Source organism: Oppia nitens, unplaced genomic scaffold, assembly GCF_028296485.1.
Source record: "Oppia nitens isolate AA-2021 unplaced genomic scaffold, nextdenovo-longstitch-racon4-pilon3 scaffold29_pilon_pilon_pilon, whole genome shotgun sequence".
Lineage (NCBI taxonomy): Eukaryota > Metazoa > Arthropoda > Arachnida > Sarcoptiformes > Oppiidae > Oppia > Oppia nitens.
The window spans coordinates 235,830-262,500 of record NW_026533209.1 but is presented as its reverse complement, the minus strand read 5'-3'; the positions used below and the strand labels follow the sequence as shown (position 1 = coordinate 262,500).

The 26,671-nt window shown below is 22.5% G+C and overlaps 4 protein-coding genes across 4 annotated transcripts; 1 reads left to right on the top strand and 3 right to left on the bottom strand.

Annotated features, from left to right (window-relative positions):
• Window positions 1-670: 670 nt before the first annotated feature.
• Window positions 671-3,245, bottom strand: LOC128954685 (uncharacterized). Its single transcript, XM_054300283.1, has 2 exons — window positions 3,174-3,245; window positions 671-2,100 (listed from the first exon to the last, which is right to left on the bottom strand). Exon 2 carries the CDS (start codon window positions 2,084-2,086, stop codon window positions 671-673), a length of 1,416 nt encoding a protein of 471 aa, XP_054156258.1. The 5' UTR covers window positions 2,087-2,100; window positions 3,174-3,245.
• Window positions 3,246-4,175: 930 nt separating this feature from the next.
• On the top strand, window positions 4,176-6,539 carry LOC128954807 (probable serine/threonine-protein kinase DDB_G0282963). Its single transcript, XM_054300406.1, has 2 exons — window positions 4,176-6,208; window positions 6,290-6,539. Exons 1-2 carry the CDS (start codon window positions 4,307-4,309, stop codon window positions 6,503-6,505), a joined length of 2,118 nt encoding a protein of 705 aa, XP_054156381.1. The 5' UTR covers window positions 4,176-4,306; the 3' UTR covers window positions 6,506-6,539.
• Window positions 6,540-7,238: 699 nt separating this feature from the next.
• On the bottom strand, window positions 7,239-8,912 carry LOC128954684 (uncharacterized). Its single transcript, XM_054300282.1, has 3 exons — window positions 8,383-8,912; window positions 7,441-7,714; window positions 7,239-7,318 (listed from the first exon to the last, which is right to left on the bottom strand). Exons 1-3 carry the CDS (start codon window positions 8,602-8,604, stop codon window positions 7,239-7,241), a joined length of 576 nt encoding a protein of 191 aa, XP_054156257.1. The 5' UTR covers window positions 8,605-8,912.
• A 2,377-nt stretch (window positions 8,913-11,289) lies between these two features.
• Window positions 11,290-12,803, bottom strand: LOC128954683 (uncharacterized; the record flags this gene model as incomplete). Its single annotated transcript, XM_054300280.1, has 3 exons — window positions 11,290-11,323; window positions 11,872-12,166; window positions 12,393-12,803. Coding segments are annotated over 2 exons (696 nt in total), but the record flags the coding sequence as incomplete, so codon positions are not given.
• Window positions 12,804-26,671: the final 13,868 nt, after the last annotated feature.

Below are 26,671 nucleotides of genomic sequence, written 5' to 3'. Positions count from 1 at the left end.
GTTGATGCAATTTTATATCTAACCTAACCTACATAACCAATSAKKGRACAGTTAGGTTTAGGTTAGTTACGGTAGWAATAGTAGACTGTTTTTTATTGTGTATGTATAGTAACTATACTATAGTTGATTTCAATATATATATATATAATTTCATAATAATTTCAAATTRTAATTAAATATTGCAATATTAAAAAATTAAGGAAAAAAATAAAACCATAAAATACAAGAAATTTTTATTTTTACGTTAGTTACATAATAATAATAATAATATTTTTATAAATATATATAATTATAGTTATTAAATAAGATTATGATATATAATGATAATAAAAGTTAACATTTTAAAAAATTTTGATGTGCTGGATGAATATCACATTATAATAAGTAATTTTAAAACWAAAAAATATATATAAAATAAAAAAAGTAATTATCACTAAAAAAAAAAAAAATCTAAAATTTTAATTATGTTATATTAACTAATAACTAATAAAATCTAATTAAAAAAATACAGTATTAAAGSACAGTATAATATAATTTGCATTAAAAAAAACCTAATATTTTAMTAATAGTATTAATAAATAATTTTCAATTAGACCTAAAAATTTTAAATTGAGTTTTTCTTATATATATTGCTATAATATTTTATAWAAAAAAACTCAATTTTTTTCAGTCAGTAATGACCAGGAAATAGATATTCAGTCGAAAAGTCTGGTTGATGTCGAGCACAGGTAGTAGTCGTAGTAGTATTTTGTTTGTACTGAGACTCACGTATGTCTATATCAACCAATTTCAGACATTTCAGGGCAAACCTATCGACAGCTTCGGGACTGACGGCCGCTTCGGGTGTTCCGTACAGTCGAACGTAGCGAATGTTCGGCAGTTTTGCCAAATAGTCCAATGATTTGTCTCTCAAATCAATMGCATTGAGGAACAGGTGTTCGAGTCGGGGAAAGTATTGGTCAATTTTTTTGACGAACCGTTCATCACAGTTAACATAGCGATCGATAACCGCATTGATAGTCAAATGTGTCAGTCGCTGGAGTCCGGCCAACAATGAGGAATTAAATTTRAGATCTTCGGGAAACAGTCCGCGCAGATGCAGTCGCCGTAATTGCGGMSAACACTGGTTAATCGTTTTCATAATCTGCTGTATATTACGCCGACTAACCGTATGCACMGTCAGACACAACCTCTTCAACCCAGGCATTCTGGGTAATACCTGTGCCAACTGTTTRGCTATCAATCGCTGATCAAATGTTACCCGTTTGTAGTTCAGACTCAAGTCTTTCATAGCGGACATCTGCCGTAATGTGCCAATCAATTTGGTCAACCCGTGTGAATCACAGCTCCAGTCTATGGTAATATGTATTGAGTCCAACTGGTGATGATATTTGTCAAATGCYTTCAATTGTGTTTCATTGTAATAGTGAAAACTAAAACTCCGCAACAGTGGCCACTGTTGCTGATGTTGTTGAATAACTTTGTTGGTGTCGATAGGATTGGTGGTCAGCAACAGTGGACAAACGTCTTCGGTAGCCGTATAGAGATGCAGTGTCCGCAGTGACCGAAACTGGCGAAATCCCAGCCAAAATGTTTTGTCCCATACCTGCGGCGATATCCGGCACTTGAGTACAACCAATTGWCGKCCGTATTTCAGACAAAACTCTGACCACAATTCCCTGTACCAGTTGTCCACTCCTTCGTACAGTCGATAGTCAAATGATTTCAGTCGGTGACAGTGTTTGACAATTTGYGTCAGCAACGGATCAATCAGATATCGGGTGTCGTAGTCGATGATTACGTGCTGAATGTTTTGCAATTTTTTCAGCATCTGTTTGATACACTGCAGGTACTCGGGTTGTCGGTAAAAATTTTTATTAAATATAGCATAAGTACCGTCCAATCGCAACACTGTCTGTGTCTGGTATATAACCCGTTGCCACTGTCGGCTAATACATTCGTAACGAAAACGGTCGTCCATCGGTAAATAGGATAACAGTAAGAGCTGCGATAGGTCGTCACCGAATCGTTCAAACGAGTCTCGACCATACCGTGAGGTCAACGTTGGTGTTGATATCAGATGCATGTCTTTTAGTAGACCTAKTATTTGGTGATAATAAAAAAAATATTTATTTTTTTAAAATATATTATTTCATAAGATTTATTTCAACAACAAMAAAAAAAAAAATAGTTTATAAAAATATAGTTACTATAAAATTATTATTATTATTATCATAAGTATATAGTAATGTAAGATTAAAACTTATAATTTTATTTTATTTATATTATATAAGATGACTTATATAGGGTATCATATTTATAAAAAAAAACTTATATCATATCTAATTTATATATTACGTTATTATAAATATGTTTTATTATAATTTTTTTTAATATAAAACTTATAAACGTTAGGTTAAGTTAGGTAGGGTTGGGTTGGGTTTATAAATTATAATCATACTTAACCCTTATCGTTATCATATAGTATAGATTAAATTTATGGCACCTTAATATTATATATTTGTGCATGGGAAAATTTACATAGATGCTTAAATTTTATTTTTTTTTGAAACATTATAAATAAAATATATTTATGATTTTTAAAACAAAACAGCAATTAAATATAACTATACAGTATCGACTTATTTATCTACTTATTTATTATATTGAAATTATAATAAATAAGTAAAAGATAAAGTCTATACCCGTTAATGCCAATAAAAAATAAACTAAAATAAAAATAATTGCAATAAATTGAAATTGATTTACATCCGCTGATAAAATAAATAAACTTTTTTTAATCAATAAACAAATATAAAGCAAATTTTKTTGTTGTTGAAATTATAAATTGATGATTTCAATCATTTAATATTAGTAATCAACAAATAAATAAATAAATAAAATACATATRTAATTTATACATAATGCTCTAGATAAATTTATATAATACAACACTATAGGCATTAAAGCTCCTAATAAAAAAATTTTAGATATTTTTAAAATAAATTTAATTTTTAATTTTCTATTATACAATATTAACTAAAAATAAATCAATAAATAAAATCAATACAAAATTATAATTTATATAATTCAGTAGTTTATTATTAAGGAATAAAATTATATTTTTTAAAAATTCAAAATTGTTGCCAAAAAATTGTTTTAAYAATACTTACGTTAAAATAATGCAAACAAACAAAAAACTGTGAGTAAAACCTCTCTATCTATAGACTTATATACCAGTTATAGTAATCACATAACAATTGATTGATTGAATGTTGTTTTYATTGACCAAATTTTAAGATAATCACAATACAAAAAAATATATATAACTATTTCACTATTAAATTATGATAAGTAAATGATATATRAAATTAAATTATTATTATGTTATTAATATAATAAAAGATAATTATTATTAATAAATTGTAAATGAAATACCAGTGATGTATATATATATATGGTATACAGCTTAGCATATTTATGACTGTGCTGTCAAATACGTATGTTTTTAATGTTGTCAGCGTTTATATACAAAAATTAAATCATTAGAAATTACTGGAAAAATCCTGAGTTGTTGTACAGTCTATACACACACAGACACACACACAGACACACACACACACACACAAAGTACAGCGCATAACCCACTATATTGTAATTTTTAGGGTCACTAAACAATAAACTAAAAACTAAAAATTAATATCAATAAAAAAAACATTTATATATACAAATTTTAATTTATTATAATTATTAACTAACTAATAATAATAATAATGTATTGAATGTAATTTATTTAAAAATATATAAAATATTTTAATAAATTTAATTATTATTATTATTTTGGAAACTTTTATCTATACAATATATGTATAGACGTTATTGATGTCTATATTATAACCTATTTTTTTGTTAATATTAATATTGTATGCAATAATCAATTGGTTTGTTTGTAAACATTATTATTATTACATTATTATTATTAATAACAAATAATATGATAACACTATTGTTTAAAAATTATAATGAAATCTATAATTAATTTTTTTATTAATTAATTATAGATAATTATATACAAATAAAAAACAATGTTTTAATTATTTAGTTTTTTAAAAAAATTATTTTTTTAGTTTTTAACATATATTTTAGCGTTTAATTCAAAAAAAATAAACAGTAGTTTATAAGTCAATTGATTTATTTGTTTGCATTACATATACATTGATTGATTGATTTCAAAACTTATCGTTASATTTAGCCTATTGTTTGATTACCGTTTGCTGGCCACCSSTATATACTGGCCATCGGATCTATGGATCACAATAATGYCAATGATATGTTGATGTCGTCATCGATGATGAAAGTCGAGCCCATAGGCGCCGACGGCGATGACCAACTGTTGCCGACGACGATTGACGACATATCGTTGGATGTACTAAATCGGCCAACAAATCAAGTGGTCAATCATAATCAAGACATTGCCAATCAAGACGGCGGCGCCGGCGAAGACACCGATACCGGCAACGAGATAGTGACCGCCAATTCGGTCGATGATATCACAGATATGTTAACTTCCGAGTCGTCGTCCTCGTCAACGATGACGACAACTGTTACCGCTATTGACGCCACCGCTAATATTATCAACAAAAACAATCATCAATTGGTCGACAATCGGCCGAAAACAATGTCATCGATAATGACAAAGACGGCTAAACCGATGTACTGTTATATCCTGAAAAATGGTCAATCATTAGCCATCAATGCCGCCGACGCCACAAAGTTGACGCCCGATATTATCGAAAAGATTAGACAAAAGTTTACGACGACTACTACTACTACTACTACTGCCGATATTTCGCTGCCCAAAGTGATAACCGTCAAGAAAGTGGTCACCAAACCGATCCAAAACACCAGAAAATCAGTCAATAATAATAARAATCTATCATTAGTTAGTACAACAACAACGACAACTGTTCCCATATCTACATCCTCGTCATCATCATTGCCATCGACGATATGTGTATCAGCAATAATAAGACCACTATCATCATCATTATCATCGACAACAATGACAACTAACAGTAGTAGTAGTAGTAGTTATGGTAATCAGCAAACAATTACCAATAATAATAATAATAATAGACAAGAAGTGCYATCAATGCCAAAGATTGTTAGAATAAGACCAATGATTGGCTTCAMCGACAAAACGACGAGTAGTGGTAATAATAATAATAATAATAATAATAGGATTATTGATGATAATGTAGTAGAAGTAGTAGATAATGATAAACAAGAAGTAGAAGAAGTTTGTCAGATATCGAGCCCGAGTACTACCATTACGACAGCCATTGCCGACGCTGTCGTCTCCTATGTTAAAGAAAATACCGAATCAAATGTTGGCCATCAGATGCCGAAAAAAATTTACTTCAAAGCTTCGGGATATAAACAATCGGCAAATACAAGTACCGATAATTGTAATAATAATAATAACAATAAGAAACGGTTTACTGGATTGTTGTGCAACAGATATGGTTTTAGGACACCATTTGGCGGATATCCAACTGTTGTTACCAATAATACCGGCACCGCCTCTCACGGCGCCACCACCAGAGTTGTCAATCAAACTACGCCAACAACAACAACAACAACAACGACGACGACTAAGATGACGACAAGTCTGGACAATAAGTCGAAATTCGAGCTGGAATTGCAACCGAAACCCGAATACTTGAAATTAGTTGGCCAACCAATCGGWTTGCAAGTAAAACGAGTCGTCATTAATATGAAACGTGCGCTAGAATTGCGCGGTCATTCCAAACGGTCGCACATTATCTACGAAATATGCTATCTGACCGGTTTGTCCCGTAAATTGATTAGCCGTATAATGCGAGAATACGACCGAACCGGTGGTCAAATGGTCGACCCGAAGATTACACGCAATAGACCGCTGAAATTTAAAGGCGATTCGCCCGCCGATCGCCAGATTATCGACAAATTTGTACTAAACTATCAACAACTGAACGRAAGRCGGCCGACAATCCAAGAGGTTTACAACGGGTTAGCGGTGGCCACCAATCGGGACCTCACGTTTAGCGGCTGTAATATCGGTACATTTCATCGTATTTATAAGTCAATGGGATTCAAACCGCCCGAACCGTTACACACACACAAAGTATTGAAACAGGTGTCGCAAATTGTTACCCGAAAAGACTGTGTATGTATACTATCATTGATTTTGTTTTTTTAAAACTAAAGTACCGGTAATTAACTATTTGTTTGTTGTGTTTTTTCACAGGCAATGTTAGGCCAAGTGCTTGAATCGGGCGAAAAACGATATCCGTGTCATTGGCCCGAATGCGGCAAAGTATACAAAGTATCGGCCAGTTTAAGGGTTCATCTGAATGTACACAACAATGTTAAGCCGTATTTGTGTCAGTGGTCAGGTTGTGACTACCGATCGGCAACGTATAGCAATGTACTCATACATTATAAACGCAAACATGAAAAATAATAATAAACTTCTTTTTAAAAAATTTTATAATAAATAATAATTTTATTACMGATATTTATTTATTTTTTATTTTAGTATTAACCGTATTTGAAATATTAATTTGAAATTATTATATTGATATTATTATAATTAATAATACTTTATCTCATATAAAATCAGAGAGATATCTAAAAATCTATAAGAATATATTAGGATTCTGTAAAATACATAATTATAATAATAAATACAGTTTTTTTTTCAGGTATAGGCTAAATATAATAGTATATAATAGTAAATATAATAGTAATATAAAAAGTCAAAATATTATAATAGTACTTTTTTTTGTAGTATATTAATTTTTTGTAAAAAAAAATGATTAAAAATAATAAACTATGTGTGTAGCATGTGTGTGTGTGTAGTGTGTACATGTGTGTGTATATTACTGCTCAGGGATGCGGGGATAGGTATGTTAGATATCTCAAAAAACTATAAGGAGATATTAGGATTCTGTAAAATGGATGTGTGTAATACACACACACAATACATACACACAAATTACACACAAATTTGACACACAAATAAGTACACACAAATACACACAAATACACACAAATACACACAAATACACACAAATTACACACAAATACACACAAATACACACAAATACACACAAATACACACAAATACACACAAATACACACAAATACACACAAATACACACAAATAATAAACACATTTAATAAAACCAATTGATTTATTGTAAAACCATTGAAACGGTAGTCATGTTCGCCGATAGACTATTATCAAAGTCTAGCCAATTGATTGTAATAAAAGCTAAGAAATAATTATTAATTATTAATTAAAATAAAATAAAGTTAATAACTATATATATATATATTAATATTTAAAATTATAATAATAATAATGTTTTACTTAATAAAAACAAAATAACTTACCATTACTGTTGATCAAACATTTATAAAGTTTATATAAATAATAGATTAAGTCACCGACAAACAGTGCCACACCGATACCGGTGCCGATGCCAATGGCCAATCCCAGTGTTTTCAATAGAAATGTTTTAAGGTATTTGCGTACTAACCACAAACCAATACCTGTACCAATGGATGCACCGGCAGCTATGCCGACCATATTTTTAGCTCTATTCAATTGAATCGACCAACCGATACCATGTTTCCATAGATTAACGTAATGCTCGCAATTACTTGTCTTATTTAGTTTTTTTTAATAAAAAAAATATAAATATTAAATATTAAATATTAAATATTAAATATTAAATATTAAATATTTAAAATATTAAAAATTTATCTATACATGTATATACATATAAAAAAATTAATTATCCTCTATTATTATTGATCCAATATTATTAATTTAATTAAAATTAAATTAAATATACATTAAACATTAGAATATTAATAGCAAAAAATCTATATTTATTTTTATTTAATTAGTTAATATAGTTAATATAGTTAATATAGTTAATATAGTTAATATAGTTAATATAGTTAATATAGTTAATATAGTTAATATAGTTAATATAGTTAATATAGTTAATATAGTTAATATAGTTAATATAGTTAATATAGTTAATATAGTTAATATAGTTAATATAGTTAATATAGTTAATATAGTTAATATAGTTAATATAGTTAATATAGTTAATATAGTTAATATAGTTAATATAGTTAATATAGTTAATATAGTTAATATAGTTAATATAGTTAATATCGTTAATATAGTTAATATAGTTAATATAGTTAATATAGTTAATATAGTTAATATAGTTAATATAGTTAATATAGTTAATATAGTTAATATAGTTAATATAGTTAATATAGTTAATATCGTTAATATAGTTAATAATAATCTATTACTATTAGATTATACTTGACGGGTTTATCTCTCAAACGATACAATATACCGAAAACAGTGGCAATATCTTTATGAATGAATTTGTTTGGTCTAATTTTTTTGGCAATTATCATAAATCTCTTAACAATGGCGGCCATCGTCTCCTGATTGTTGATCCGACACAACGATGGCTTATTAGTTCCGCTATCGTTCAATATATCCATCAACGGCTGACATAATAGCATAGCTTTATTGGTCGGACACARWCGCTTAACATTTCTCACATCTGTTACGTGATAACACCAATAGTTGCCCAAATCGTCCACCGATTTAAATAATACAAAATGTTTTATTAGCGGATTTTGTCGTTGTATTTCAATCTAGTCGCCAGTGGTCAGCGATGATCCGATAATTTGGTCGTAACCGACAAATGAATTTTCACAATAAAACGACGGAAATATTAATTGCGACATAATTTTTGTCCTTTGATAATAATTTAGATTTTAAATTTCATTTTTTTTGTTTGTAAAAACTATTGAAAAAATGGCATTTCATAGATGTATTTATAAGTAATTTTTTTCTAATACAGTCTATTTAATAAAATATGTTTTTATTTTTTGAAATACAAAACCGGATATTTTTGAAATTTAATAATTTATTTCTAATAAAATAAAGTAAATGTATATAAATAAATATTTATTATTATTATTATTATTATTATAAAAATGATAACTACAAAGTATCGGCCAGTTTAAAGGTTCATCTGAATGTACACAACAATGTTAAGCCGTATTTGTGTCAGTGGTCCGGTTGTGACTACCGATCGGCAACGTATAGCAATGTACTCATACATTATAAACGCAAACATGAAAAATAATAATCATTTAAATAATAATTATGTTTTTTAAATTTATTTAGTTTGATCAGCCAGTCACTACTACTACTACTACTACCATTACTACTACCTTTATTTTTGCCACAATCTATGTTGTCATACATGTATAAATCATCCAAAAATTGTCTCCATGTTATAATTGGTAATAATAGAGCTAATTCATTTTGTTTAATTTTAACCTATATTAATTTTTATAAGTTTTTAAAAAATGTTAATAATTTTTGAAATAAATTCTTTTAATTTACATAATTGTTGAATGGAATTATAAAGAATTTTAACGACCAAATTTACATTATAAACTAATACTTGAGATGACCATCCGATTCCATATTTCCAAAGAGTTACACAGAATTCGCAATTGAATGACTAAAAGATTAAAGACAAAAATTATTAGTTTGGTTTAATTAAGATTTTTAATAGTAATTATTAATAGAATGATAATTTACTATTTATACGATCAATCTTATATCAATATATTACAAATGTGTTTCAATAGTATTTTCGACAATATTATTATATATTTATTTACCAAAACACTATAGGGAATCGTTTTTTCTGTATTTGCATTAAGCATGTTGAATATTGTATCCAAGCTATAGCAGCATAAATTTTTTGTAATATTTTTATTTTCCATGATAAAATTTTTTAAACAAACTTGATTGTTAATGCGACATAGACTATTGTCAAGTATTTTAAACAGCGGTTCTTTCATTATAAATGGTTTACAAGTATCATTATATTTATCAACCAAAAATGTTAGTTTATGACACCAATAAATATTAAAATTATTACATGACTCAATGAAAACCCAATGTGTAAAACCTAATCGTTTTATTTCAATCAAATCACTAGATTTTAGTTCAGTAATTATTTCATTATAAGTAATATGTAATAATATTTTTTATAGTTAAACTATTATACTTTTACTTAATCTTTGAAATAATTTGATATTTCATTATTTATTTAACTAATCTCTCTCTCATTCACTCAATAATTATTATTATAACAAATTAATTTAAACACACATAGCTATTATAATAAAAAATAATAGTTATATTATTTATTTTTAAAATTTAATAAAGCGCTTTTTAAGAATATTATTTTCTTATAGTAATAATTATAAATTAATTGTTATTTTTGTTTTTTCTATTTGCTTGATATTTAAATTTGCTTTAAATTTATTTATATAAAAAATGCGATAAAGTTAATAATAATACTAATGGCATGTTCGCGAAAGTAGATTATTTTAGCTTATTTTTAGTCCACTTTTAGTCCACTCTTTTTTTCCACTCAACGAGATTTGACGATTGAATTTAATCCTTATTTTCTATACTATAAAGTGGATTATATGCTAGTGCTATATGTGTATTATAATTTAAACACATGTATTTTGTTTTTATTAAATTTATATATTTATTTATTAATATTTTATATATAGACGTCACTTAATTACAATCTTTATTTTACATTTAAATAGCTAACAGGATTGAGGATCGATTTTGAAATCTCTTTTTGAATCCTCTATCTATTTGGGCGAACATAGCATAATAAACATTGCTTAAGATTACTGTTTGCTAGACATTTCTTAAGCCTATAGCTATAATAGATAGCGTCGGCGACAATCAGTTAACCAATCTATACCCAAACCGATTCCTACAAACATTTTATTATCTTAATTGCAATTATGATATTTAAATACTTTAAATACTAATTCGTGAAAATATTCTACAATTGTTTATTATATAAAAGTATAAAAAAAACTTATTTCCCAATATATTTTTTTTGAATAATAAACATTTTGTTAGTGAAAATAATTATGATAATTGTATTATATAATTATTATAAAAACTTTTCTAGTTTGAATTAATATTTTATTTTAGCTGAAATATTACTGTAATCATTATTGTATTGAAATTAACATTTATCATAGTAATTTATCATGTATTATATACTAATACTTATAGTATATATTAGTTAATACTATTATGTAGTATTATTTATAAATGTATACATTATTATTTTTATTATAATTATTGCCATTACTATCAAAGTTTAGCGCCAATTGATATCTAATTTAAACAAATAATAAATCAAAAATGCAATATTTCAATATAACATTTAGTGAAATTCAATAATTATTTGAGAAAAATATATTTATATATATCTAGTTTGTTAACAAATAAAATAAGATAACATGTATTTTTAATTTCCCATCTAATCCCGTAATAATAAGATAACTACAGTACTTATCAATCAATTGTTATCTTAATATTAGTCGACATGTTATTTAGTAAAAAAATAATAGTAAAAGTAGCAAAATATAAAAATATATGACTAAACTATAATTATATTTTTCATAGTTTAATAATATAATTAAATTAACAATAATTTMTTGAAATAATGGAAATTATTAATACAATTATTGAATAGCTTATATAAAATAACATTCAAAATCTATGTTTAGAAACCTAACCTAATTTATACCCAATAATTGTAACGATATTTAAAAAAATACTATTATATAATATAAAAGTATAGTATAGTTAGTTAAAGTTATAGTATAATAAAAGTAAATGCAATATATTGTAATTTACATTATTATTATATTTAGTATTACTTAATTAAAATTATTGTCTTAAATATCGTTGTCTATATCGTTGATAAAATAAAATTGTAAAACTGATGCCTTCAATAACCAGATATGTTATAACAATTTCMGGATTCAATGAAGCCGTTTCTTTAGCCAGTTTTTTCAGTATAACTTTGGCCACAAACTTATGTATCCCTAACTTATAGGCAACACTTGTAACAATTGAACCGGCAGTTAATATGCCGGCCAAACCTATAGTTCCCTGTTTTGACCAACCGATACCATATTTCCATTGATAAACATAATGTTCACAATTGCTTGTCTATTGATTTTTTTTAAATAAAAAACAATTATATTTAATTAAAAAAATATATATATAAAAAATAATATATATATATAGATGATTAGAAAATAAAGTTATGATAAAAACAAACATAGTTATAAATAAAAAATTATTTATAAAATAAAGTTATCTTAACTACAATTCTAAATATTATATAAATGTAAAAAAAATTAATAATAATTATTAGTATTATTAGTATAATTACTAATGTATTATAAGCAACAATTTCGTCTTTCCTATGACTTAATTGATTGAAAATGTTGTTAATGTTTGGAATATCTATTCCGGAAATTTTCATAAATTTCGTAACAATAGCKGCAATTGTCTCCTGATTGTTGATCCGACACAATGATGGCTCYGGTGTTCCGTTATCGGCCAGTATTTCATCYAATGGCTGATACAGTATCCKATAAATACCGTTTAATTCCGAAACRTGATAACACCAACAGTTACCCGATTTGTCCGTCATTTCAAACAATACATAGTGTTTATAACCRATTCKTTGAATTTCAATARCATCGCCACTGTTTAACTTATTGATGATTTGATTGTAGGTTAAATAGGATGTATTACACAAAAATGATTGACTGTATATTTTGACATGTTTTTTAAAAAATTAGTTTTTTTTGTTGTTAARTTTTATTATAGTTTTGTTACAATTAATTAAAATTTTTTATAATATATATAATATTGTATATATATATATATAATATATATATATATATATATATATATATATATATATATATATATATATATAATATATATTGTGTTTGATTTATTTTTGTTTGATTAGTTGAATTGTTGATTAAAATTATCTTATTTTTTTGTTAAACATATGAATACAAAAATAAATATTTATATCTAATTAATTATTATAAATTTATTTTTTCTTTAGTATTATTATTTTAGATGTTTATCAACTAAAAAATAAATAAAAAATGTTAGGATGACTGACACCAATAATTTTTTTTAAAGATTATCTCATAACTTATTGTTGTGTTCAATCAAATCACTAGATTTATAGTTTAGTAATTTTTTATTTTTTAATAAGTTTAGTTCAGGTAGTGTATTAAATATAAAAATAAATGTATAAAATAATTTAAAAAAATTATATGATAAGCATTATAAAAAAGGGTTGTTATTATTGTTTAAATATATCATTAATTTTTATATTATCTTTTTGCTTTATTATACTTTGTTTTATTGATAATACTTTAATAATTATTTACTTATTATATATATATATATATATATATATAGATATATTACTTTCCAAATCACTCACTCACTCACTCACTCACTCACTCACTCACTTTTTTCCTATTTATCTATAAAATGATTATTATGTCTAGACAATAGTTATTATAAAAAACAATGATAAACATATATATATAAATTATAAATTATAATTTATACTAAATAATAGTTACATTTATTTGTAACTTATTTTTGAAATTTAATAAAAGGTTTTTATTTTATAATTATGAAGAATATTATTTTTTATAGTAAAAATAATAAATTAATTTTTTTTGAGTTAATTGCAATTTTAAATTCATGTTTTTTTATTCATTAATTTATTAAATAGTATTTATATAGTTATTTATTTTAAATATTAATATATATATATATATATTTCATATATTATTTCACTACTAGAATAATAATTGTTAAATTAAAAGTAAAAGTGTTAAAGTAAAAAAAATAAATTAAATTAAAAATATGAAATATAAAGTAAAGATATCTTGTTAATAAATCAATTATTGCAATAAAATCTTTTAAATAAAAATTTTTTACATAAATATTAAATTATTGTTTAGTAAAAAAATATAAACATACAAACTATGAAGTATTTATAAATTATTAACTAAAAAAATATTATTATTTACTATAACTGTTTAACTAGAGATTTCTGAAATAATAAAACAATAATTAGTTGATATTTTTTTATTAGTTAAATATATAAATACTACAAAATATAGAAATAAATTGTGATAATATAAAAGTTAATAATAATAACATTGCTTACGATTACTGTCTGCTAGATTATTATAATTGCTATAATTGCAACTATAATTAATATAGATTATCACATAATGATAATGAAAAATATTATTTATTTAAAATAATTATAAATTATTTTTAAATAAAATGATTTGATTTATGTTATATTTATATCATATAAACTAGAAATATTATTTCACTAGTAATAATTAAAGTTATTAAATTGTTAACTAAATGTAATTAAAAAAGGAATATAAATTAATAATAATCTTTTTTATAAAAAATAATAAAATTAAATATTATTTAGTTTTTTTTGTTTAATTGTTTATATGTCAATTAAAATTATCTATTTTATATTTTTAGTAATGTAAAAATTCTTAAATTAAATTATTACATTTTATTTGAAGTGAAAGTAAGAAAGAAAGAAAGAGAGAGAGAGATAAAGAATAGGAGAGAGAATGAGAGAGAGATAGAGATAAAGAGAGAAAGAGAGAGAGAGAGAGAGAGAATAATAAACAATATTAGTTATGAAAAAAGTTAACTTTCAAATATAATACCGGATTTACTAGTTATGAATAATAAACTAAATTAAAATATTTGTTTATTTTTAAATTCAAAAATATGGTTTTAGGCGAATATTCAACAATTGTTATCACTAATACCAGCACCGTAGCCACTACAAGAGATTATTATTTTTATAGCATTATTACTACATTTTTATTATTATTATTATTGTTTTATTATTATTACAGTATTATTATTACAGTTTTATTATTATATTATTATTATAACCGTATTAATTAGAGTTATCAAAATCATTATATAGGTTTCTTAGAATTTTTAATAAATATTATTTTAATATAAATAATTATATTAGTTTATTAAACTAATATGTTAAAACTACAAATACATATTTATTTTTTATTTAGTTATTTTTTTTATAGAATAACAAAGAATATAAGTATAATATTAAAAATTTAAGATTAATTATAAAGTATTATATAATTATTTAAAATATTTTTCTATAAATTCTTTGTTAATTAGAATTAATATTTTTTCAGTTGAATTATTGTTATTATTTTTATTGACATTTACATTTATCATGGTTATTTATAATACTTTATATATAATATTATATTATATTATAGTATATATTAATTAATAGCATTATGTACTGTATAAATGTATAGATTATTATTATTATAATTATTACCATTACTATCAAATTCTATCGCCAATTGTTACCTAATTTAAAGAAAAAATAAATCAAAAATACAATTATTGAGTATAACATTTGGTAAAATCAATAATTATTTAGTAAAATATTTTTATTTATATTTAATAGTTAAAAAATAAGATAACATGTACTTTTAATAATAATAATCCCATAATAACTTGATAACAAAAGTACAACCAATTTTTATCTAATATTGGTTGACATGATATTCAGTTAAAGATAAATAATTTGTAGTAAAACAAAAAATATCTGACTTAAAACTAAAATTAAATTTTATTAGTTCATTAATATAATGTAAATTAACTAACATTCAAAATATGTGTTTAGAAACCTAACCTAACTTTTTTTTAAAAATCCTATTATAGTATAAAAAATAATTACAATAGTAAAATTAATATTACTATATGCAATACTTACTAATTATTGTCGTAAATATTGTTGTCTATATCGTTGATAATATAAAATAGTAAAACTGATGCCTTCAATAGCCAGAATTGTTATCATAATTTTAGGATTGAGCGAAACTACTTTTAAAAGCAGTTTTTTAAGTATGACTTTTGCCACATATTTATGTAACCCTAACTTATAAGCAACAACTGTAACAGCCGAAACTGCGGTTAATATGCCGGCCAAACCTATAGTGCCCTGTTTTGACCAACCGATACCATATTTCCAATGATAAACATAATGTTCACAATTGCTTGTCTATTAATTTATTACATTTGTAATTAAAAATAAAAAATATAATGTAATAATACTATATAAATTATTAGAATAATAAGTTATATAAATATATTATAATTATAAATTTAAATTTAAATTTAAATAAAAACAAACATAGTTTTAAATTTAGTTTTAAATTTTAAATTATTTTTAAAAAATTCTATTCTATTTAAAAACTCAATTCTAAATATAAAAATATTTAATAATAATAATAATTATTATTATAATTACTAATGGATTATACGCAACAATTTCGTCTTTCCTATGACTTAATTCCTCAAACATATCGTTAATGTTTGGAATATCTCTTTCGGAAATTTTCATAAATTTAGTAACAATTGCTGCAATTGACTCCTGATTATTGATCCGACATAACGATGGCTCTGGCGTTCCGTTATCGGCTAATATTACATCTAACGGATGGTACAGAATCCTATAAATACCGTTTAATTCCGAAACGTGATAACACCAACAATTACCCGAACTGTCTTTCTTTTCAAATAATACATAGTGTCTAATCCAATCTCTTTTAATTTCAATAGCATCGCCACTGATTAACTTATTGGAGATTTCATTGTAGGTTAAAAATGATGTATTACACGATAATGATTGACAGCATCTGCTGGACATATTTAAAAAAAATTGTTAAGTTATATTTAATTTAATGTTTAACATAATAAGATAATTTTAGTAAACTGTATTAAAAAGGCTGTTATTGTTGATTGAACATATCATTAATTTTTACTTTTATATTTTCTTGCTTTTTATCTTAAAATGGTAATGATTTTTTTAATTATACTTTATAAAAACTGTTGAAATAAATGTATATTTTATTATTTATTTAACTTATTATCTCTCTTTCTCTCTCTCTCTCTCTCTCTCTTCTCTCTCTATATATATATATAGCTCAATAAGAAACATTTTTATATTATAGTAATAAATATATCGTTCGACAATTAATTTTTTTATTATTTTATTGTTAAATTATTTAACTGTTAATTAAAAATTATCTATTTATTTTTTAATAATGCAATAATTAATTAAATTCAAGTATTTTATTTTTTTTTATAACAAATGGGAGAGTGTGAGAGAGAAACAACAAAAACATTATTAGCAATAAAAAACCCTTACCTTTGAAATACCGGATTTTTTTTATAGTTTTATTATATGTTTTTATGTTTAAATGCAGAACTGATGATTTTTAATTTTTAATATCTATAAAATTATTATTATTTTATGTCTCGAGAAATAGCTATTAATGCAACATTAATTAATATAAATTTTTCACAAAGTGACTAACATACATATAATATTAATACTAAAATTATTAAAATATTTATTACAAGTTATTAAATATATATATATCCCTGTTTATATATATATATATATATATATATACATTATAAATATGTATATATAGCAATAATACAAAATTTTTACAAATACAAAATTCAATTATTATGTTATATTAATTTGATTTTTATTTTGCAATTAATAATTTTTTTGACATTATAAATTCGTATAATAAATACAATAAATAAAGTTATATATATATATTTATATATATATATTATATATGATGTCAAATGTCTTTATTAATATTATCGTTGTCGGCATATATTGTTTGCCAATCGATTAACGTAATAATAGCTAACAAAATATGTTATTAAAGAAAAAAAACAATAATTACAAAGATTTTTATTAGTTAGATATTTAATCTATAATCTATAATTTAATATAATTGTTTTGTCTGTTTGTTTGTTTGTTTGTTTGTATGTGTGCACACTTCCTCAACAACCATTTTTTAATTCAAAGCTAAAAATATATTGTTATATTTTCAATTTTAATTTAAAGCAATGTTATTTCTATGGGAAATTTTAAATGATTATTGAGGTCAGGTAGATTTTGAGGACAGGTATGCAGGTATTGTGGAATTACATTTGGCTATATTATATGAGTCTCAAATTAAAAAAGTAAGTAAACATATATTTTAAATTTTATTTTAAATAATAATGTTAAATCAAATACAAAAATTTTCAATTTGTGTTAAAATTTTCAATTTTTATTAAATTAATGTTATTTCTATGAGAAATTTTAAATAATTATTGAGCTCAGGTAGATTTTAGGGACAGGTAGGCTGATGTTGTGTTACTCAATTTTGCTATATTATATCCATGAACTTTGATGTCAAGTAATTGTCGTAAATTTTTGTAAAATTTTCTCAAATGCAAATTTTTTTCGGAAAAATGATTAAATTTTCAATTTTTATTAAAATTATTTAAATATATATAAAAACTAAAATTTCTCAAAAGTTTAGTCGAATTAATGTGTATTGGTTCAGTAGTTTTGTTACATTAGGTTATGTAGTAGTTGTTTAAACAAATTAAGTCTCATTAAAATTACTTATGATGAATATAATAAAATTAGTAAAAGAATTGCACGGCTATACATGTTGCGCGGGTTAAACTAGTAATATTTAAAAATACTGTAATTATGATTATAAAATAAAAAAATAATAATAATAGTTTATATAACAAGTTAATAATAATGAGAATAAAATTACTTACGATTACTGTTTGCTAGACATTTCCTAGGCTTATAACCATAATAGATAACATTATTACAAATAGACAAATAGTTTATTTAATAAATTAAGTTTTTTTTAAATTACCAAAAAGATACCAAAAAAAATTCTATTTATATTTAGTTTATATACAGTATATTCTAAAGAAACTATATAATTAATAATTATGACATTAATTCATAGTATTTTTTTAATACTTATAATTGTAGTTTTTTGTTTTCATATTTATCTATAAAATGATTATTATGTGTCGACAATAGTTTTTATTATAACAGATTGATAAACGTATATATATATATAAAATATATATATATATATATATATATAGTTATATAATAGTTATGTATTTTTAAAATTTAATAGTTTTTTAATTTTATAATTTTAAAAGAATAATTATAGTAAGAATTATAAATTTATTTTTTGATATTGAATAGTTAGATAGTTATATATCATATATTATCTTAAAATTCAAATTTTTATATATATATATATATATATATTATCATTGTTATTATTTCTTCATTGTATAATATTTTGTAATAAAAGCTAAAAAACAATTTATTTAAAAAAAACTTTAATAATTAGTAAATTAATAATTATTTATAATTGCATGTAATATATTTTTATATAAATATTATCATTATTTAATTAAAAAAAGTATAATATTTATTTACAAACTATGAAGTATTTATAAATTATTAACTAAAAAAATTATTATTATTATTTACTATTACTGTTTAACAAGAGATTTCTAAAATAATAAAATAATAATTAGTTGATATTTTTTATTAGTTAAATATATAAATAATTTAAAATATATTTATAGAAATAATTTGTGATAATATATAGTAATGTTAATAATAATAATAACATTGCTTACGATTATTGTTTGCTAGACATTATTATTATTATCATTATTATTATCATTATTATAAGTTAAAATAAAAAATAAATAAAAATTAACATAAAATATAATTTACAAAATTATTGTCTATTATCTTATTATAATATGTTATTATAAAAAACTTAATTATACTTTATCTCAATATAATAATAATAATGATAAAAATCCTGTATATGATGTTATTGCCAATAAATGTCTTTATTATTATTATTATTATCGTTGTCGGCATTCATTGTTTGCCAATAGATTAACATAATAATAGCTAACAAAACATTTTTGATAAAATAGTTTATTAAAGAAAAAAAACAATAATTAGTAGACTTTTATGTATCAATTTATTCTTTATATAATATATATATATTAAATAAATACTGTATTTTATATTTAATCTTATTATATTAATATTTGAACTTATATGAAATGCTAATTTATTATATTTATTACTGAGTAAAGTAGAGAGAGAGAGAGAGAGAGAGAGAGAGAGAGAGAGAGAGAGAGAGAGAGAGAGAATTTTCAGATTTATCAATTAATATAAATTAAATTAATATATATTAGCAGCTTTAATATAATTATTAACTAATTTAATAGCATAATAGAAAATAAATAAAACATTAATTAAGTAATTATTTTTATATTATAGATTATATTATTTATAGTTATATATTTAAATACTMGATAGAAATTTATAAGTAATATTTAAACAAATATTTTAAAATAAAATACAAATATAAATATAGTAATAAATTTATGTAAACTTTTTATTAATAATAATAATTTTTGGAACGTATAATTGTACTGTAAATATATTAATTATTTATATAATATATATTTTTATATTTAATTTTATTATATAATATAAATTTAATTTAATATAACATAATAGAAAATAAATAAAACATCAGTTAAATCATTAATTTTTAATATTGTTAGATTATTTATAGTTATATTTTTAGATAAATTGTTTTTAGCTAATAATTAATACTTGTGATTGTAATTAACTTTATATATGTTTTATAAATTTATGTTAATTAATAATTTATATAATTATGATCTAAAAAATAGCTATAAAAAATACTATATTAATTAGAATTCATATATAGTATTAATTAACTKAATTTATAATTTAYWTTTACAATTTATTTAGCCATGAACTTTCTATATAATGTATATATYTATAGATTATTAATATTAATTAATTAAATATATAATTATAAACTATATGTGGTAATTTAGATTATAAATAAAAATTTTATAGTCACTAATATATTAAGTACATTATATAGCATATAAATATATTATAATAATTTAATATTTTTCTAAATATTCAAACAATTTATGTAGAATAATAATATTAAGATTTTATAGATTTATAAACTACATAATAGTTCAATATTATTAAATATTTATTATTTATACTATAATAAAATTTTAATTCATTATTAAATCAAAGATATATATCATTACAACATTAATAAACAAAATGAAAAAATTTGATTCATCAAAATTATTACCAATAAATATGACATACAAGTGGTCGGCCTATCATTTATATAGAATAGGTTTAAGTCATCATCGGATTGCAGATTGTTATCCCATTAGACACTGGTTTTATAGACCGGTTCTCATATTAACCGTTTGTATCATATATTTATTTCAACGTCTAATCGCACTGTTTGTTATCGATGAGACTAATTGGCAAATGTTTGCACTGTTGGGTGATTTTGGCTATTTTTTCGGCGCTCTTAACCTAATCGATAYACCAATAATATTGTTAATACTAATGATATTTTTACAACAACTAATCTATTACTATAACTACAAGTACGGCATTGAACCGACATTTATGCTGATCTTTCAAGTGATGTCCGGTTTGTTGACACCTAAAAGTGTTGGTCTAATTGATTWCCAAAAGTTATTGAAACTSATTAATCTGATGACCCGATTGTGTWGTTTTTGTCAGTTTAACACTGATTTTGTTGTACCAATCGTAGCCATATGTATTCAATTGGTATCTTATRTCCATAGATTGTCACCAATGTATGTCCTATTATATGGTATACCCAATGCCTGCCTTATTGGTGTATTCAGTAAATATTTATATAGTATAGTAGTTTATCAGGTGATCTATTTTTATATATTGTCCCGCTATTTGGTATATAAAATGCATATAATCTACAATAAATTGGGACAAATATCCCGACACCGAAACAGCCATAAAGTATTATTAAATAACTTAAAACTGATGGACAAATTGTGTGTTGAAATTGCTGACTATAACCAAACCTATTGGTCAAAGTATTTGTTATACGTTTGGCTGCTTTTCGGATCAGTTATTGTTATTTTGTTGAATACAATATTGTTTATTGAATTGATTTTTATACAAAAATTAATATTAATCTATAGTCTAATCGCATGTTTGATACCGTTTTTATTTATTATATTTACAGCGGCGTCAGTCAATTATTTTGCAAACAAATTATACAAACTATTAAACAATTATTGTTTTAATAAGTATTATGTAAAAACAAAATTAATTGACTTCATAAGCGTTATAACTTAAAATTATTAATATTATTATTATATATTGTATTTGTTAGTCTATAATTGTTTGTCTGTAAATTATTTTTAGTTTTGTTATTTTTGTGATAATATTATATATATAATATATATATATATATATATACTATACTGTATGTATATATATATTTATATACTGTATATATCATAATATACAAAATAAATGTATTACACTATTTATATTGTATTTATATATAATTATTAGATTTTTTAATAGTATCCATTAATATCATTAAATAAGTTTTTCATTATAAAATGTCAGCATATGTAATATTTTAGTAAAATTTTATTTTTCAAAATTATTATTGTTTTTTTAAGTTTAATATATAATATATATAATTTATATAATAATATAAATTTAGTTAAAAAATTATTATTTTAGAAAATTATTTTTAAAGAATATTAATATGAAATAGTATTGAATTTTTTTTATAATAATACTAATTATATTATATTTTAATAAGATTATTATAATATAATTATGAAAAAAATGTTAAATATTATAGTTGCTATTAGTTTACTACTCAAAATAAATAATAACTATTAAAAACATTACTTAATATAATTAAATTATTAATATTTATATTACTATAACTTAAAAATATCTTATTATTATTTATGAAAAATTTTATAAAACAAATAAAATCTAAATAACAAATTAATTATAATAACAAATAGAAATAAACTTAATTTAAGTTGTTTTAATTTAAATAGTTAATAATATTTTTTTTAAATATAAAAATATTAATATGCAATAATCTTAAATAAAGTAAAATTACTATTTATAATCAATATTAATTATATTTTATTTTTACAACAATACTATAAAAATAAACATAAATACTAATTATAATTTTTAATATTATAGCTGCTATTAGTTTACTTACTATACTAAAAATAAAAAATATATATTAAAAACATTACTTAATATTTCTAATAATATAATATTTAATATTATGTTAGTTTAATTCTAGATATTATTGTCACTTAAAAGTTTGATTCTAAAAAACAAATTAATAAAAATAATTAGCAGATAAAGTTTAATTAAATAAAAAATGCATAATTTTAATACATCAAAGTTATTACCTATTAATATGGCCTATAAGTGGTCGGCCTATCATTTATATAGAATCGGTTTAAGTCATCATCGGATTGACGATTGTTATCCCATTAGACACTGGTTTTATAGACCGGTTCTCATATTAACCGTTTGTATAATATATTTGATTGAACGCATACTATCACTGTTTATCATTGATGAGACAAATTGGCAAATGTTTGCACTTTTGGGAGATTTCGCCTATTTTTTAGATATACGTACACTAATTGATACAATAGCAATATTGACTACACTGTTGTTACTATTACCGCAACTAACCTATTATTATAACTACAAGTGTGGTATTGTACCGAAATTTATGCGAGTCTTTCAAATGATGTCCGGTTTGTTGATAACACCCAAACGTATTGGTTTAATTGATTCTCAAATGATATTAAAACTAATTAAATTGATGACCCGATTGTGTAGTTTTTGTCAGTTTAACATTGATTTTGTTGTACCAATTTTTACTTTTTTGATTATTTTGATAACCTATAGCCATAAATTATCTCTTATGAATGTCCTATTATATGGTTTACCCAATGCCTGCTATTTAGTTATATTCGGTAAATATTTCTATAGTCATATACTTTATCAGGTGATCTACTTTTACATAATGTGTCGCTATTTGAAGTATAAAATGCATATAATCTACAATAAATTGGTACACATATCCCGACACCGAAATACTTATAAAGTATTAGTAATTAACTTAAAACTGATGAACAAATTGTGTGCCGAAATCTCCGACTATAACCAAACCTATTGGTCAAAGTTTTTGCTATACGTTTGGATGATTTTTGGATTTATTATTGTTATTATATTGAATACCGTATTATTTAATGCATTGGATTTTATATCAAATCTAATTATAATCTATGGTTTAATTATATGTTTGATACAGTTTTTATTTATCATATTTACTGCAGCGTCGGTCAACTACTGTGCAAACAAGTCATACAAATTATTTAATAATTGCTTTTAATATATATATGGCTTTTAAGTCATCTGATTGCCAATTGTTTTAATGTCTTAATTGTTTATGCTTATAGATTATTACATTACTCTAATTAAATATCATTTGTACAATATACTATTAAATTATTAATAATAAATTTAAATAGTCGATAAAATTGTTTTTTAAAAAAAAATAAATATATTTTATGTAATTAATATTTTTTGATATTTATTTCTGTAAGTACTTATAAGTTTATTTTTTATTGTAATAAATGTTTTTTTTCAAATAATTATAATTTTTATTTTATAAGTCTATAATTGTTTGCCAAAATTTATGATTATCATCTAATAATTGTATTATTGTCTTAATTGTTTATTATAAAAAATAAACATTAATTTGTAAATTTTATAAATTAGATAGATAATACATTATATTTATTTAAAATTTATTTACAATTAAAATTATTTTTCATAATTAGCTTTTGTTAACTTATGTAATTTGATAAATAAAAGTTAAACAAAAAAAACGATTAATAATTAAATGTAGAATATAATAATTTATACAAATAAAACAAATAAAAAATATTATTATTATGGATTTTTAAATTATTAATATTATAATTATAATAATAAATATATGTAAATATAATTTAGTTGTTTAAATTAAATTAAAATAATAATTATTTTATTAAATAATAATATGCAAAATATTCTTAAATAAAGTTAAATTACTTTTATAAAAATACTAAATTTATTTTGATTACGTTATTATCAAATAATCATAAAAACAATTTATAATATTAAATACTATAGTATATTATAGTATAGTTGCAATACTTAATATTTAAAAAAATATTTGATTTAATATTATACTACTATACTATTTTTTATAAACAATTTGATTCTAATAATAAAATATCAAATTTAATTATTGATTAGAATTATTATTAAAATGAGTAATTTTAATACATCAAAGTTATTACCTATTAAAATGGCCTATAAGTGGTCGGCCTATCATTTATATAGAATCGGTTTAAGTCATCATCGGATTGACGATTGTTATCCCATTAGACACTGGTTTTATAGACCGGTTCTCATATTTATCGTTTGTATCATATATTTGTTTGAACGCATACTATCACTGTTTGTCATCAATGAGACAAATTGGCAGATGTTTGCACTAATGGGTGATTTCGCCTATTTTCTAGATACGACATTATTGGATACGATATTAGTATTAATTTCATTGTTGTTATATTAGTTTATTATATTATATTAGTTTATTGTCAGATTTTATTGACATAAAGTATTTTTATAAAGAATTTGATTTTAATAAACAAATTAATAAAATTAATTAAAACAATTAGTAGATAAAGCTTTAAAAATGAATAATTTTAATACATCAAAGTTATTATCTATTAATATGGCCTATAAGTGGTCGGCCTATCATTTATATAGAATCGGTTTAAGTCATCATCGGATTGATGATTGTTATCACATTAGAGACTGTTTTTATAGACCGGTTCTCATAATTACCGTTTGTATTATATATTTGTTTGAACGCATACTATCACTGTTTGTCATCGATGAGACAAATTGGCAGATGTTTGCACTGTTGGGTGATTTCGGCTATTTTCTAGATATACGTAAACTAATTGATACGTTATCAGTATTGCTTATACTGTTGTTACTATTACCGCAACTAACCTATTACTATAACTACAAATGCGGTATTGAACCGACATTTATGCGTATCTTTCAAATGATGTCCGGTTTGTTGATAACACCCAAAAGTATTGGTTTAACTGATTCTCAGAAGATATTAAAATTGATTAAATTGATGACCCGATTGTGTAGTTTTTGTCAGTTTAACAATGATTTTATTATACCATTTGTTACTTTTTCAATGATTTTGATAACTTATAGCCATAAGTTGACAATTATGTWTGTTTTATTATATGGTTTACCCAATGCCTGCTACTTAATAGTAWTGGGTAAATATTTCTATAGTCATATAGTTTATCAGGTGATCTACTTTTACATAATGTGTCGCTATTTGAAGTATAAAATGCATATAATCTACAATAAATTTGAACACATATCCCGACACCGAAATACTTATAAAGTATTATTAAATAACTTAAAATTGATGGACAATTTGTGTGCCGAAATCTCCGATTATAACCAAACTTATTGGTCAAAGTTTTTGCTATATGTTTGGATGATTTTTGGATCAGTAATTGTTATTTTGTTGAATACTGTTATATTTAGTGGATTGGATTTTATACCAAACTTAATTTTAATATATGGTTTAATTGTATGTTTGATACCGTTTTTATTTATCATATTTACTGCGGCGTCGGTCAACTACTGGGCAAACAATTCATACAAATTATTTA